General features: G+C 32.0%; 2 protein-coding genes across 6 annotated transcripts in view; one reads left to right on the top strand and one right to left on the bottom strand.

Annotated features, from left to right (window-relative positions):
- The window catches only part of LOC105249246 (RING-box protein 2), a 41907-nt gene that overhangs the window by 17786 nt on the left and 8125 nt on the right, over positions 1-15996 (bottom strand). The window lies entirely within an intron of this gene.
- Positions 1-15996, top strand: part of LOC105249245 (facilitated trehalose transporter Tret1) — a 28946-nt gene that overhangs the window by 7368 nt on the left and 5582 nt on the right. For 2 of the 5 annotated variants that reach the window (XM_020026912.2, XM_011254566.3), the window contains exons 2-3: positions 10997-11446; positions 15546-15671. In XM_020026912.2, the coding sequence (XP_019882471.1) occupies positions 10997-11446; positions 15546-15671 (576 nt within the window). Of the gene's footprint in view, positions 1-9906; positions 10086-10996; positions 11447-13854; positions 14070-14332; positions 14464-15545; positions 15672-15996 lie in introns of those variants that run through there. The other 3 variants (XM_025409052.1, XM_020026913.2, XM_020026914.2) reach the window with 3 other exon arrangements.

The following is a 15996-nucleotide window of genomic DNA, read 5'->3' as shown; positions in this document are numbered from 1 at the left end:
GGTGATCGCGGGAGATGACCAACAACGTGCCTCTCTTGGCATACGAGTTGCGGCTCTCCTCGCTTCGCGGAAATATCGATCGAATGCGCGCGCACGGTACAGGTGAAGCCGATGCACGTATCCAAATAATCAAATGAAACGACGAGTTATTCGAGGAACGTAAGCTCGTGGACGATATATGCTTTACAACAAAAATTTATATATGATTTGAAAAGAAACGAAATAAAAATTGTTAATTTTCTGGATGGGAAAAATCGCGGCGAGGTAGACATTCCCGGAGTGTTTACACAGGGTGTTTACACATATACGTTCGAAGTTATGTAATGTACGTACGAAGGAAATTTCCGAATGTGTCGGATGACGGCGCGAATATTTTTACGAATATTTTTACTTATTATTTTACGAGAGATAAGAGAGACACACGAGGAAAAGTGTGGGAGAAAAGGTGTTGCTGTTTTTCTATAGTTGGAGTAAGAAGCCGAGGAAGTGAGGAACTTTCCATTTTTTTGCTTTTATTTAGCGAACTCGTGAAAATATTAATTATTTCGCATTTGAATTATAATTTCACGGATATCCCGTACTCGCGATTTAAAAATAAACGATTGTCAGCGTCTCGTCGCGTTTCGTCGGAAAAGAAAACACGTGGATCTGTCAAAAGTTAAAATTCAAACGATTTTCGAGAATTTATGCGTTACACGGAATAACCGATTTAGATTGAATCTTGGATGAAAACTGTCGATCAGTCCTGGGCTTTATACGCAAATAAATTTATTGATTTTTACTTAGCTTACATTTTTCATCTTATTTGTATGATTGACCTAATTATGTCTAGATTTATATTCACTTATATAAATAGACAAATAATATATTTCTAAATTATTTTCTTCCTTTTGATTTGTCATCAAGTAATATCTTCATATTTCAATCAATATTGATTGGCAAATATATAATATAATAATTTTATATTTTTTAATAAATTATACTTGTATATTTTTGCTTAAATAATTATATATCAACAAAATACATAATTAAATAATTTAATAATTTAATTTAATTAAGATTTAATTATCGACATATTAAGTAAAGAATTGTCTTTAGAGTAATTTATATCGATATATTAAAATAAATCAAAATTTCTAAAAACGTTACTTTTTGCTGTTCATCATCAAAATAATAAATTTTGGGATATATTTTTATCTTTCGTATATTGTAAATAATAATATAATTGCCCAGCTCTGTTCTTGTTATAGCATCATCAAGTTTATTCCGATCGTCGTTCATCTCGAACTCTTTCCTGGGATTGAATAATCTGTCATTGTGTTCATAGATCACACCTTCCAGATGGCTCGGTGCTTATCTACCTAAGGATACAGTATCGAAAGAAAAATATCGATACCTGACTTATCGGAAGAAATCACATTTATATCAAAATAGAAGTATCGATAATAACAGAGAAAGAGAGAAAAAAAAAAGATATCAAGAAGTACCACGCAAAATTTATTCCTTTCAACGTTCACATCTCTCGTGTTCATTTTTGTTCGTAATCTTACGATTACGAAACAGAATCAATAATAAGTTTCTTAACGCTTAATTTTAACGATTGAAAATTACTGAAATATAAAATATTTATAGCTATAAATTCTCTTTGACTTGCGAGAAAATTTGCATTTAAAGAGCAACGTTTCTCTGAAAAATAGTACAAATATAGAAAATTACATTCCTTATTATTTACATTTCAATTCGATTATGTCAGTTCCAGTTTTTCGACACAAAATAACATTAAACAAAATGTCGAATAGAAATGAAATATGCATACATATATATATATATATTAATAAAACATCGATACTCTCTTTCTCTCCGAATCTCTTTCATCCTCCTCATCGCACACTTTTGTAACGTTGATAGAAAGCATCAATAAATCATTTTTGACGAAATCCGACTTGGTCATTAACTCTCGAAACTGCTCGGATCCCGTTCCCGTGTCACACGCGACGCGGTGCAAAAATCATTCATTGCGAGTCGAAGGAGAGCCAGAGCTACGAGACTTTATCGACATTCAAACACATTGCATCTAATTGCCACAACTATACTACCGATGTACGCTTGGCGTGGCTCAAGGTGGACAAGAATTAAGATAATATTATACATTGCCAATTTTATTTCTACGCCACATATCTTCGCGTCTGAAATATCAAGGCCGACCGGAAGATCCGTAAAAATATCATCGGCGCCGTGTATACGATAAAATTTATGGATGCAAAATTTCTTATTATAGATTCTCCGTTTGAAAAACCATTCATTGTCGCAAGTGAAAGTTCGATGCACGCTTTACGTCGGAAGACGGAGCGAAAAAGTACAGGAAGCATGACACACTTTACAGCGTTCTTTAAAACTACACATCGCGAGTTTGAAGATATTAATTTCTTGATCGACCTAAAAGCAAATCTTGCTCTATGAAATTTTCCGATGACAGATCATTAATCATAATTTTGAAGTTTTTTTTATCGCGAATTTATAAAAATTATTATAATAGCTCGAAGCAACGTGCGGCTTTTCTTTAATCGAATGAGCGGAATTTACGAGTAAGAAAAGATGCGATAATATTGTGAGACTCGATTGTTAATTAGGCATATTGGCTTCTCGATGCGACTTTGTACCGATGGATAGTTAATTAAAATTCAGTAATCGCGTTATTACCGACTCGGCTCGCAAAGTACGAACGTATATTCTTCACATTTACTCTTCCTTGTCGATCTATCGACAAAACGTTGAGCGTTTTGCTCAAATGCAAGACGGGTTGCTGCCTTATAAGGAATAGACGTACGTATGAATTCGGATACGTTGCACAAAACATAGGACAACTGCATGATAAAAATTGAAATAATCGATGAGAAAAAAATCTGCAGGATGAAATTGTGGCGCAACTCATAATAACTCGTGCATAAATTGAAATTAATGAATTGGACAAATAATTATAACATCATCTTCTGCGTAAAAATATTAATAATTTCAATAATAATTTATTTTACGGTTGAAAATTCGATTTAAATGATTTCCAAAAAGAAACTATCCATTGCTACGTTTTTCTTGAATGCTTTAGATATTCTGCAAAAATAAAAAAAGTTTCGTCTATGATCGAAACGTACAAATAATGAATGAAGAGACGCCAATAAAATAATGCAACAATAATATCATTTTTAAAAATGAATAGCATCAAGGAGAGGGAGGGAGAGAGAGAGAGAGAGAAAGAAATTAATCTACGAGGTAGATATTCCATAAGATCAATTCATCGATATTTTAATTTCCATCTGCATGATGTAGAGGATATTGCACGTAAAATAACCCAGGAATTTCGCGTATTCTGCGAATATTGCAAAATAACGTTTGACGTACATAATTTTAGCGTTCAAGATACACGAACGTTTTTCATCATCGGACGAAATGTTTTCCGATGCACTCGTCTGGATCATTTCACGCAGGAACATTCGGTACCCGGACACATCGCACTGCGATTTCACGTGTTGCAGAGATTCCGCGGATAATAGTCGTCGAGTAAAATAGGAAATATATATATATAATAAGATTTGCACGCGCGTGTCTAGATAAAGTCGAGATCTAGATCGTATATTCGTCGAATAATGACAGACATATCGCAGAGATATCGCGATTATATTGCCACTATCATCTCGCTGTTCTCACCCCGCCATATGTCGTGCGAAATAATATATTTCGGCCAGGAAGACGCGGAAATCGCAGTCGACTTATCTCTACGTTAATTATTGTCACGGACGCAGCGCTGAAATGCATCAGCAGGAATCACCGCGGGTGTCCACGCCGCTGGTACGTCCATCATTGCTCTAAAATCACTGGAGATGACTTTTTTTTGGAATGCTAGCCGATACTCGTTGCGAAAACAGAGAGAGAAGGAGATTCATTATTCGTAAATCGCGACGTGCGGATGAGGATATCGAGAGAAAAAAAATGCTCCGATAGCAATTCTCATATGATATTCATCAAACAGAATATTGTCTATAATACTTCATTTAATATTGGTTTAATATTATTAATCAAATATTGATCTATGATTTTTTATTGGTTTATTTTTTTATTAATTTATAACTTTTTATATAGAGGGATATGAGAGGAAAAATCAATGCTCCGATAGCAATCGTTTTATGGAGCAAGTAATTCTCATATGATATCTACCAAACAGAATATTATCTATATTTCATTTAATATTGGTTTAATATTTTTAATCAAATATTGATCTATGATTTTTTATTGGTTTACTTTTTTATTAATTTATAACTTTTGATATAGAGAGATATGAGAGGAAAAATCAATGCTCCGATAGCAATCGTTTTATGGAGCAAGTAATTCTCATATGATATCCACCAAACAGAATATTATCTATATTTCATTTAATATTGGTTTAATATTTTTAATCAAATATTGATCTATGATTTTTTATTGATTTACTTTTTTATTAATTTATAACTTTTGATATAGAGAGATATGAGAGGAAAAATCAATGCTCCGATAGCAATCGTTTTATGGAGCAAGTAATTCTCATATGATATCCACCAAACAGAATATTATCTATCTATATTTCACTTAATATTGGTTTAATATTTTTAATCAAATATTGATCTATGATTTTTTATCGGTTTATTTTTTTATTAATTTATAGTTTTTTACATTCAATTAAAATGCACATAATTTGAATTGGGATCCTTAGGAAGGAGGTATCAGATGAGACAAACGAGAGATCTCGTCCGCTCGGCGCGATATCGCGTTGATCTCGACACTTGTTGCTCGCTGCATTCGTTTCCCTCCGATCTTCTTTAACGAGCTATTTTAGGAGAGAGGCCATCGTCGGGTCGAAACATCTTTTACTTGGTCAGAGTCGCGCAACAATGAACGAATCTCGAGTGTTTAAACGTAAAATAAATCATGATCTTTAAGCGAAATTCTAAATTAAAATCGTCCAGAGAAAAACGTATATTTAATTTTGCAAATCGAGTCAAAGGAGTTTTCATAAAAATTATTCAGATATTCGGACACACATATTATCAGATTTCTCTATCATCTTTAAATAAATTATTAAAAGTCTTCTAACAGCTGTTGTTAACAGATTAATACGATTGTTAACGATTATGTCAGAATAAATAATAATTATTGTATACACAACGTGTATTGTAGCGTATATTAATACTCGAAAATTTGGCTTCGAAACATATATGTGCGTTTCGACTCAACGAGGTAACGCGATATTTCCTATACAACACGTGATTTCACAAAGCATGCTGCGTATTTTCGCTCCCACGCTTTTACTATTCACGTGGCACATGCTCGCGTCTCGTGCAAATTGCGTGTCAGAAGATTAAGGAATCGCAGAATTGTTATTTTCGTTAACCTCAATTGTAAATTTGGCAACACATACGATATACGCAAGATATAGTACACAAAACATAATAATAGTTGAATTGAAAATGTTCTGTAAGTCGTTGTCACTATTGTTGAGAAAGATCCTGGTATACTATTTTTCCCTGCTTCAATCATGTATTTGGAAAACAGCCATTACGTTAAATCAGCGGAAAGATGACATAATATATCTGGATTAATTTATTTATAAATTGATAAATTTATAAATTGATAAATTTATTTATAAATTGATAAATCTAAACAAATATTGGTTTATTTTTATTGCTCATAATATTTATATTATTATTTAGTACACACGAAATGTGGATATTTTTAATTATTCATTTGAGTAACATTTATCCATTTTAATTATGTTAATATGTTTATGATATTCATATTTAATATTTACATAATAAAAAAGTTAGATTAATCATAATAAAATTCAAAATTGTTGAAGAAAGGATATATCAGATTTAATATTGATATAAATCTGGACTGAGCTTTTATTAAAAATCACTTACAAATTAGCATTTGCATCAGTACTTTTATAGATTTAATACAAATTCGCTTATCTCTACAGCTGTCATTACACAAGTTTTATCTTCCATTAAAAAGTGACGTTATTTTAAGAATTTATTCTAAAGATTTAGCACACAGTTTTGTAATCATAGTATATTGGAATTGCCAAATAAACCTTTTCATTTTCAAAATCAAAACTGATACCAATAATATCATTTATAGAATCGTGTCTATATATTTTCCAATAATAGAATTACCAATTTTAACAACTTTGTAATAAGAATCACATATAAATTCGTGTCATTTTATAATAATAATTTCCATTGACTGAAAAATACTGTCAATGCGAATGTTATCACAATTAAATATGATTACTCTGATAGACCCTATAATATTGCAAGTTCTATAAGAAGCAGCAACGTTATTCTTCGTCGAGGAAGAGAAAGAATACGCATTCGTTAGTTTAGACCGAGAACAAAATGACAAAGTATCCGCTAAGACGAAAATGTACTCTTTGGCAGGCTTCCACGCATCGCAAAAATAGCATCATTTGGACGAGAGACTCTACGTTGGGAAGCACTAAGAATATTTGCGTGGGCCGTGCAACTAATTTAGAAAGAAATGAGAGATCTAATTTTGTAAATTGCCGGTAGAAACTTGCATAACAACACGGTTGAAGACTCGCGTTCAAGGTTATTTGGAAAATTTTCCGCCGTAATTATCCAGGAAATCCTTGACATTGAACCTGAGAATGCTCGTGCAATATATCATTCAAGGAGTTATCTGAAGAAAATCTCAAAGATGATACCGTCTTCTTTACATCTTGAGAATGTTTGCGCTGCCTGATTTTCCAGCAATGCATGTTAATATCTGATACCATAAATTTTTCAACATGATGCGACTTTTTATGTATGTACGTTTTGGTGGTATTATTTATGATTCTAGTTGTATTCGTTTGATTAAAATTTTTAATTTGCATACACATACATATATATAAAAAATATACATAAAAACTGAGTGTAATGAATATATGTTTAAGGCGATTTTAAACCTTATAATCGCTAAAACAATAAAATGTTTGCAAATATACGAAATAAAAATCAATTAGCCCGAGATGGAGCGATAACATATTTATGAACATTTGATAGAATCGATCTCGAATATACGCACGTTCATTTGCAATGCTTTGGAATTTTACGATCTGGCAGTGATTAATTTTTGTAATTCAATTACCATGCTTGATTCAATTATACTACGTACTGTATGTAGTCCTACACTACGACGTAACAATACCCTTCAATATGTTGCGAAATCCTTTCTGGTTTGTAATGCAAATCAGTTTGATCGCGTGACGAAAATTACATGATAGATAAAATTACACGGTTGGGACAAAACACATTTTTTTATTGGCTGCTAAAAAATGGATTTGTAAGACTTGTCGCAAATTGAAATTAATTTTTCTTCTTCATAATAACACTGGCGTATCATAAAAGTGTATATTTCACATAAATAATTTATATTTTTTCCCCTTATTTTTCATTTGACTTTTCTTCTCGACTAAAAATGAATTTTCTATTGCAAAATTTCAATTAACCTACCTCCTGTAGAAATAAATGAATGAAATAAATATATAGATATTTTCAATTATAGATATTTTCTGCTGACGTATATGATCGAGTTGGAAAGAATCAAAGATTAAAGACTATGCATATATAACAGACAATTAGAATGAATCAATAACTGATTAATAATATTAAATATTTTGATAATTATGCTTCCATCTTAATTTATGCAAAATAATTTTTTTTCTTCGATATAATACACTTCTAAAGTTTGTGATGCACATTTTTTTTAAAAACATCAAGCTTCTTAAGAACATATTAATCAATCCGAAAATCTGCATTAATCAAAATTATTATTACATGGAAATCTTAGCTAATATTTGACACGAAAACAGCTCCTGATGGAATTATCCCTTGGTCAACAATCATCAAAGAATACTTGGCTACAGTTGACTCAATCGATCCTATCGCAATTCGAACATACGTATAAATGCGCCAGACACTAAACATGTTTAGAAAGGTCATGCATTCATTATTATCATTATTATTAACAACTATCTTTCGCCTTCAGCAAAAAGATCGAGCGTTTATTAATTATATACAGAATAATTTAGCAATTTTAAATCCCTGGTGTGCACACTTTATTATTATCATGATACAAGTTTACCTTGACGCAAACAGAAGAAGGCGGAAATTCTGGACAAACGCGGAAGTTATCTTGGATAGTTCCATTGTCACGAAAACGAAAGCATGTTTTCGCGAATGGTTATGCCTAATGATTGATTTTGTTCTTGAATTATAATTCCGCGTCGAAGATCAGGAACACTACGTTAAATTAAACACAACACGTCAATGGGATTACACACCATTAGTCTTCAATTTACAATTTTATAAATTTGTTTTAGATATTTTTTTAATTTTATGTCGATAAAGAAAAAAATTATTAAACCTGCGAAAAGAACTATTGATTCACTAATTATTTAATATACGATGCATATATTTTTTATATATTTTTCTCTAACACAACGTCCATTATTAAAATATCCACCATCAAATACCTTTCGCTAAAAAGTGGCAATTCATAATTGCAACTGTTTTATCAATACACTTATCACACGAGAGCTCGTCATCATGAGTCTAAAAAGATTTTGAATCGCGAATTATCGGTATTGTGTAATTATGGGCGATAATGATTTTTCGTAAGTCGATAAGTACGTCAGAATATTTTATTCCATAGGAGAGAAAAATCGACGCGTACTAAGTTCGAAAGAACTACGTCAAATGTCCAGCTTTTCTCGGAGACATCAGAGTTCCTATCGTAATATCGTTCGTGAACTTTACCTCTCATGTAGGAAACACGTGATAGCGGGATAAACAGACGATTTTTCGACACAATAGTTCCATTAGACAGCGTGATTAAAATGACGTATCGTGTGATGCGCCTCTGTGGATTTATGTTTTTCAACTAAATTGATTGAACAAAAGAATTTTTATATTTATTCGACCGCGATGCACAGCATCAGCAATAATAAGTACCGTAAAATTTAATGACACAAATAAAATATCTTTGTTTAACGCATTGATTAAATGTACGATGCATTATCAAGAATAAAGTTGCGCTGAAAATTGGTTATCGCAATTTAAAGTGGAACAACTTGACAACAATGCAATTATTTGTGAATTAATGTATTGATGCTCGATACGAGTAGAAATATGATCATCTTTAATGAATTTTTCCCCGTGATTGAAAACCAAAAAAAATTCTAAAAAATTTATAGATTTTATATGAATTAGTAGATATATATATATTTTTAATCAATTATCTAGTTTGACATTAAGTGTAAATTGCTTTCGTAATTAAGATATAATATACCATGATCTAAAATTTGATTATCGTTATATTTGAATAAGACCTCGATAAAATTTACATTTATTTGAATTGAAAACAATCTTCACGTTAAAAAAAATAAATACGTTAGAATATTATTAGGAGACGAATGTATAGCAATAGACAGAGAGAAAAATGAATATATAAAACAAATTTTATATAGAATATACAGTATTAAAAGACCGATTTTTTCTCGGAATAAGTGCAAAAGTTTATCTCTGGTGTACCATTTGACTGTACATTATCATAAAATATGATTATTTCGATCAAGACTTTTTTTGATAATTTCTGTAATGCTTCATGCAAACTCGAAGGAAAGAAAATCGTTTGCGAAAGCAACATAGCTGGCTTAGGTTCAAGACGGGTTATCGGTTCTCAGGGGTAAAAAGTCATCTAATCTCCCAGCCAACATCATCACCTCGTTCGCTGTGTCATTTGTTTTTCGTCATTGGTTCATTCGATACATGTATATAATCGTTTTAACGTTCTTTTCTCTTCTTTCTCGCTCTGTTTACATACGCGTCAATCGCCCTCTGTTTTTCTTCCTCCCGTGTGATTTGACTCCCTCTCTAACGTACTTCCAACGCAATTCCCGATAATCGAAAGTGGTATAAATAGTCCGATTTGATGTTTCATCCCTTTGAGTGAACAGTGAAGAAGCAAACAAACGAACGTTTTTTTCTTTAACGGTTGGTAACACAATTTCGTTCGCCTTATTTGCCTTCGTTTTTCGCGGTTTTAGAATCCTTTATTTGTATCCGGTATCTTTTAAGTGTATGGTTTTCATCATCGAACGATTTGTTTTGATTCCTTTCACGGATTTCGTCTTTGATAACCGTGAAAATATTTCTCTCTCTCGCAAAAATAATCAGTGATTTTGGAAATTTCCAAGTGATTTCTGTGAGAAGCGACGATGAAATGTGTCGAGAAAGATGAGACTTTTTACAAGTTTGAAAAAATTTTATAATTTTATCAGTTTTTAATATTAGATTCTCTTGGTAAAAATTGTTATAAGTCGGATATCTCTAAATATTTTTTTGTATCGATATATATTTTAAAATGTATATAATTTCTCTTAAAAAAAGGAAATTTCTCCGATACTTTTGTTTAAAAAAAAAGTGTATTCTCTTTTCGAACAAATAAACTGAATATTGCATATATAATTTTCTAATTTTCTATAATTTTTATAGCGCGCAATGTTCTTTGTTTTTCTTCTTCGTCAGTAGATTTATGCTCGGCATCTTATCGCAAAGAGGAGCAAACAAGTTGCGTCCAGTTCGTCCCCTTTCTTCCGGTTCTCTCTGGTTCTAACTCGTATATTCACTTTTATGAACTATTTTCCAAGTATATATTTCATAAAACTTTAAAAACAAACAAGAAAAATTACGTCAGCCTCTTCTGATCGCGATCAATTTGGTAGATCAATTTTCGCAACAAATTTTCCCACAAAAATGAAGGTTTCCGTAGCTAAGTTTTCGCTGTCGCACGCTCGTAGTTCCTTCTGTCAACTGTCAATGCGCGTTTTGAACATTTTTATCGATTTTTGGAAATGTGAGATCCTTTAAACGTCTTATTGAAAGAACGGTAACTTTGGTTACAGGAGCGCAGCGTTTTACCCAAGTACAACACAAGGGTGTCCCCGGTCATCAGACCCACGCCATCAAGTGCTGGGTCTGGCCTGGACTGCTCGTCCAACAGCACTCTCGTGACAAACGCCAGTCCCTTCAACAGTCAAACCGCCCTCATCGCCGAAAAGAAGTACTTTACCGGCGATACTGGCAAATCATCTACAAACCACTACTATGCCGAGAACTTGAGGAACAACCATCAAAAGGCCTTAACGCGGATTTACAATCCGCTCGATAAAAATCAGGACGTCGATTACAAGCAGCTCGATCCATTGCTACCGAACGAGCAAAGTCCAAGCATCAAGATCCTCATGGATTCTCAGGAAATCGTGAAACCACCAAAGGATGAGCAAGAGCCCACCCGAATGGTATCCATGGAATATCAGAATAAGACCACGTCCTGTTTGCGATATGCCACCCAGGTAAGTTTTATTTATCTTCTATTTTTTATGTATGTTTTACATAAATCTTTATTTTCCAATTTAAAGATTATAAGCGAAAAACCGAGTATTTTTTCTCTAGCAAATTAATAGGAATCGTAGCTAAATCATTAATATACATTACATCGTTTAATCATTAATATACATTACATCGTTTCGAAAATTTATTTTGAAGTATGTGACATTATTTATTTTGAAACTCTTTATTTTGAAAATATGATATTCATTGGCAAGACATTATTAATAAGAGAAACTTTAACGCGATTAATTTTTAATTATCAGCTTAATTATCGCGTTAGCTGATCAAAAGATGCATTTAGTTTCTTTTTATTTTTTAATAGTCTCAGAGGTAAAATGCTAAATGGTACGTGTTTAAAGATGCGCGAATCTTACAGTAGTATGACTGTGCGTGTAGTCCGCCAGATGTTCTGACGTCGACCCATGACATTCGTTTTATTAAAATCGCATATATATCCATATTTATAATCATTTTCTTCTTAATTTTCGTCTGAAAATTTACTTATAAAAAACCTTGAGAATTTCAATAAATCAAAAATTAACTATACTATATAAAAATGTTAATTAAGGAAATTATATCTGTTTCTTTTATTTTAATAAATTATAGATGTGACTTTTAAAATTAATATTGAATTATAATATTATGATTCCTAAAATCGCTATTTAATGTTTATAAATAAGTAAACAAAATATTGCTTGCCAGAATCACATTACAATACAGTTTCTTATTCTTTTGCAACTAAAATTGCGTAATAATTGCGTTGTAGAAATGAATTATTTCTGTGTCAAAATATATATCTGTTCAATATATTTGTTCAAAAACTAAGAGGATATATATTAGATAGATATTCTTTCAGGAATATTTATAAATAAATCTTATAATAAAAGAAACAAATTCTGGAATAAAACTTATAAACTTAATAAGATAAGTATTCAAAACTTTAATACATTTGTGAATGAAAACAATTTAATTTCGCATTAAACAAGTTCGCTTTATTAATATGTATCCGACTTGCACGTATGTTACGTGTATACGAAACAATCGCGCACCAGACAAGAGATAAATTGAGAGCAGATGCAGCCCTACAATATTGCACGGTATTGCATAACGCAACAAACTAAAGATATTTTTTTTATGCCTTTGCGTGCAACATTCATGGTCGGCGGTTCCATGGGCGCCGCCAGAATTCAATAACATTATTATCGCATTATCACATCATGCGAATGTAAATTTCACGAACCACATGTACGTAGTCATAGATAAATGAAATAGAGATCTCGTACATTGCAAGAAGATATCGCGCACTGACAATAAAAATAATTCATCGACTATTATAACAAAATAGTAATCTCTTTAATAAAAAAATTCTTATTGCATTCAACTTCAACTGCATATTCAGTCACTAAAGAATTTTACATCTTCAATCATTTTTTGCAAAAAATAAACTTTTGAAGAATTTTGAAAAATTTTATCTCACAAATGATTTGTATTCAATAAAAATCAGATTTTATATTTACGTTTCTCTGCGAGAAAATTATTTAAAGTAATGACAAGGAAAATTATTCCAATGAAATAATGTTCTACGCCGCGAAACATTTACGTAAGATATTATCCTTTTGTTAACAAACATGAGCAATTGTATTCTCGTCAGATGCTAAAGACACGTGTGGTTATAATATACGCTATCCATCGCGGTCTCTTAAAAAGACTTAATGAGCCATGCGAATATTACGTATTAGCATTAATATTACATTTTTTTATCTCGAATAATCGAAATAAAATAAAATAGCGTGATGTATCATACGGAGCAGCGATGATAAAAAATAATCTTCGATGCTCAATATTTATCCGTGATACAGAAATAGAAAAATTAAAAAAATTTATATATATATATAATATATATATATATAATTATTAAAATATATATTAAACATTTAAATATATATATATTTAATGTTATTTTATAAAAAACAAAACAATTCTTTTTTTATTATATTTTTCTTGTTGCACGAAATACACGACCGACTGTTTTCTTGATTTCTTCGAAATTGCTATAAAAAGTATAGTTAAACAATATAATAATATTCTATGAAAACAAGCAAATTCTTTTTTTATCACATTTTTCATATTGCACGAAATACATAAAAAATACAATTAGATAATAGTATATGTAATGGCCTTTCCCCCCCCCCCCTCTTTCTTTATACGTTTGAAATTGAAGTCGCGTATCGTTTCGAAGGTACAAAGTTGATACGATCATTATATTATGCAGTAATACATACATGATCTACGAAGGCGATTCTCTCGGATCGCGAGAGGAAGGGGTAGCCAGCCCCCCAGCATTGTTCCCTATATAAGACAGAAATCGACCCGGCGGATCGGTCCACGAGTTTCAATAGCTTATATCATACCGTGACATCGAAAAAACTTCCATTGTCGTGTCAGTGCGCGGATCGACGGAAGTCATATCGATATCGGAGTTTCCCTCGCGCAAATCGAAAGTAAGCTTCGCGTTTCTCATCCCGACGACCGGTCGATCCTCGGAAGGATCGGACTTGACAACTCGAGTTTTCCCTACGCGATCGGGTTTGAGAATTTCTACGCAAGTGAATCGAAAAAAATCGATTTCGATCGATTGCCAATCAATTTTCGCGTTATAATTGGAGAGGATCGTTACCGTTTATTTGACGTAACGACGATAGTACTGCGATTCTGTAACTTTTAACGATGTCGCTATCGTCGCATGTGTTTTGATATCGACATTTGATAACGACATTTGTTAAAAGTTACAGAGTCGAACTTCGTTGATCGAGATAATAAATCAAATTTTCGATCGGGCATGTTTATAGTTTCTCAATAGGTCCCCTTTGCCTCGATCTTCGATCTATCCGCGATCATGAAGATCCTCCTGCGAGCGGACACCCACGTAAATATCGAGGTGCCGGAAAGCGCGCCGGTAGCGAAATGCACGTTCACTCAGGTAAAAGGCCCATTACATCATAATATTATTCATTTATTCTCTCAAATTTTCTCGAAGTTTTTTAAAATGCGATATATTTTTTCCACTTTTTGAATATCCTATAAAGGCACATGCGAAAGCGTATCATGAATATGAAAAAAATACAAATAGTTTGGAAACTCTGCTTCATTTGCAGATGAGACATCCCGCGATAAAACTATAAATCGTTGTGTTGTATGTAATATGCAGAATATCTTAATTCGTGCTACAATTGGAAGATGTGTGTGTTTACACTTTTTATTGTGTGAAAACTAGTAAAAAACTTTCTTGTTTTATTTATTATATACATAATTTAAAAAAAAATTATTTTACATATCGGAGCAAGGTATGCGTAGTTATTGCGCTAATTAAACACGTATTATATCTGGCAATCTGAAGATTTATTTATATAATATAATTTACTCATTACTTAAGACCAGTCAGTGATTGTTATTGATTTCTACAAACGTCAAGAAATTATTTTCTTGCCGATTAGATTGTATTTTACTGAACATTTTTTAATTTTTTCTTATTTTACACTGTACGAATAATCCAGTAAATAATGACCAATACATATTGGTACGAGAACTGTAAAAATAAGACAGTATTTTCCATGTGATCGTAACTCATCGAAACTTTCTTCAATGACGCAAATTATACAATTGATCAAATATCGTTTAAATTACTGTTTTCGATCTCGATTCTCAGTCACAAGATAGAATCAATAAACAGACAAGACGTTATATATAATTGGACAAATACATATTCAACAAATGCAATAAATATATAAAATGCGTGTGCATATATGAATTATATAAACATGTACATTATATAAACAATTATACATAAATATATTTTTTTAACTTGAAATGAAATTTACAGCCATTTTTTTCTACGCGATAATTGATTTTCAACTGGATTTATACCGATGTCTGCTTTTGACAATCGTCTTATTTTTTTATGATTCAATCGTGACTTATAAAAAAAATATCTAAAGAGAAAAATTTAAAATTTTGTGTCTAATCCTTCCCAATTTTCACAATGTTTCCTATATTTGTTCTCAGATATTGGCTGCGTTATCGGTATCGCTGTGTTCTCTGCAGATCGGTTATGCGAGTTCGTATACATCACCAGCGTTGGTATCCATGCGCGAAAATGCCACGACGAGTTTCGAAGTTACCACACAAATGGTGAGTACATGTTTCGAGGTACAGCTCGAATTAATCGAAATTGTATGTCAAAAAAAAATCACGTCGAAAAAAATTCTCGCCCGCGAAATCATCGCATTTAACAATCCTGGTGTTTGCGTATTTAAAGTATTTAATCAAGTTTGCGAAAACGATCTTTTACAAACGTACTCGAATAATAACATCGTCGTGTCTCGAATACTCTGGCACAAGGACTCGAATTTTTTGACGAATGCGGAAAGTTTGCAAGATTCCGGGCACGTTTGTTTCAACATTCACTATCGATCGTACGCGGGTTTGTTTTATTCGCGATTCGCGATTAAAACGT

This window comes from Camponotus floridanus, unplaced genomic scaffold (genome assembly GCF_003227725.1).
Source record: "Camponotus floridanus strain SB8 unplaced genomic scaffold, Cflo_v7.5 scaffold24, whole genome shotgun sequence".
NCBI classification, from domain to species: domain Eukaryota; kingdom Metazoa; phylum Arthropoda; class Insecta; order Hymenoptera; family Formicidae; genus Camponotus; species Camponotus floridanus.
Note: the sequence above shows the minus strand (reverse complement) of the source record. Positions and strands in the feature narration are given on the sequence as shown.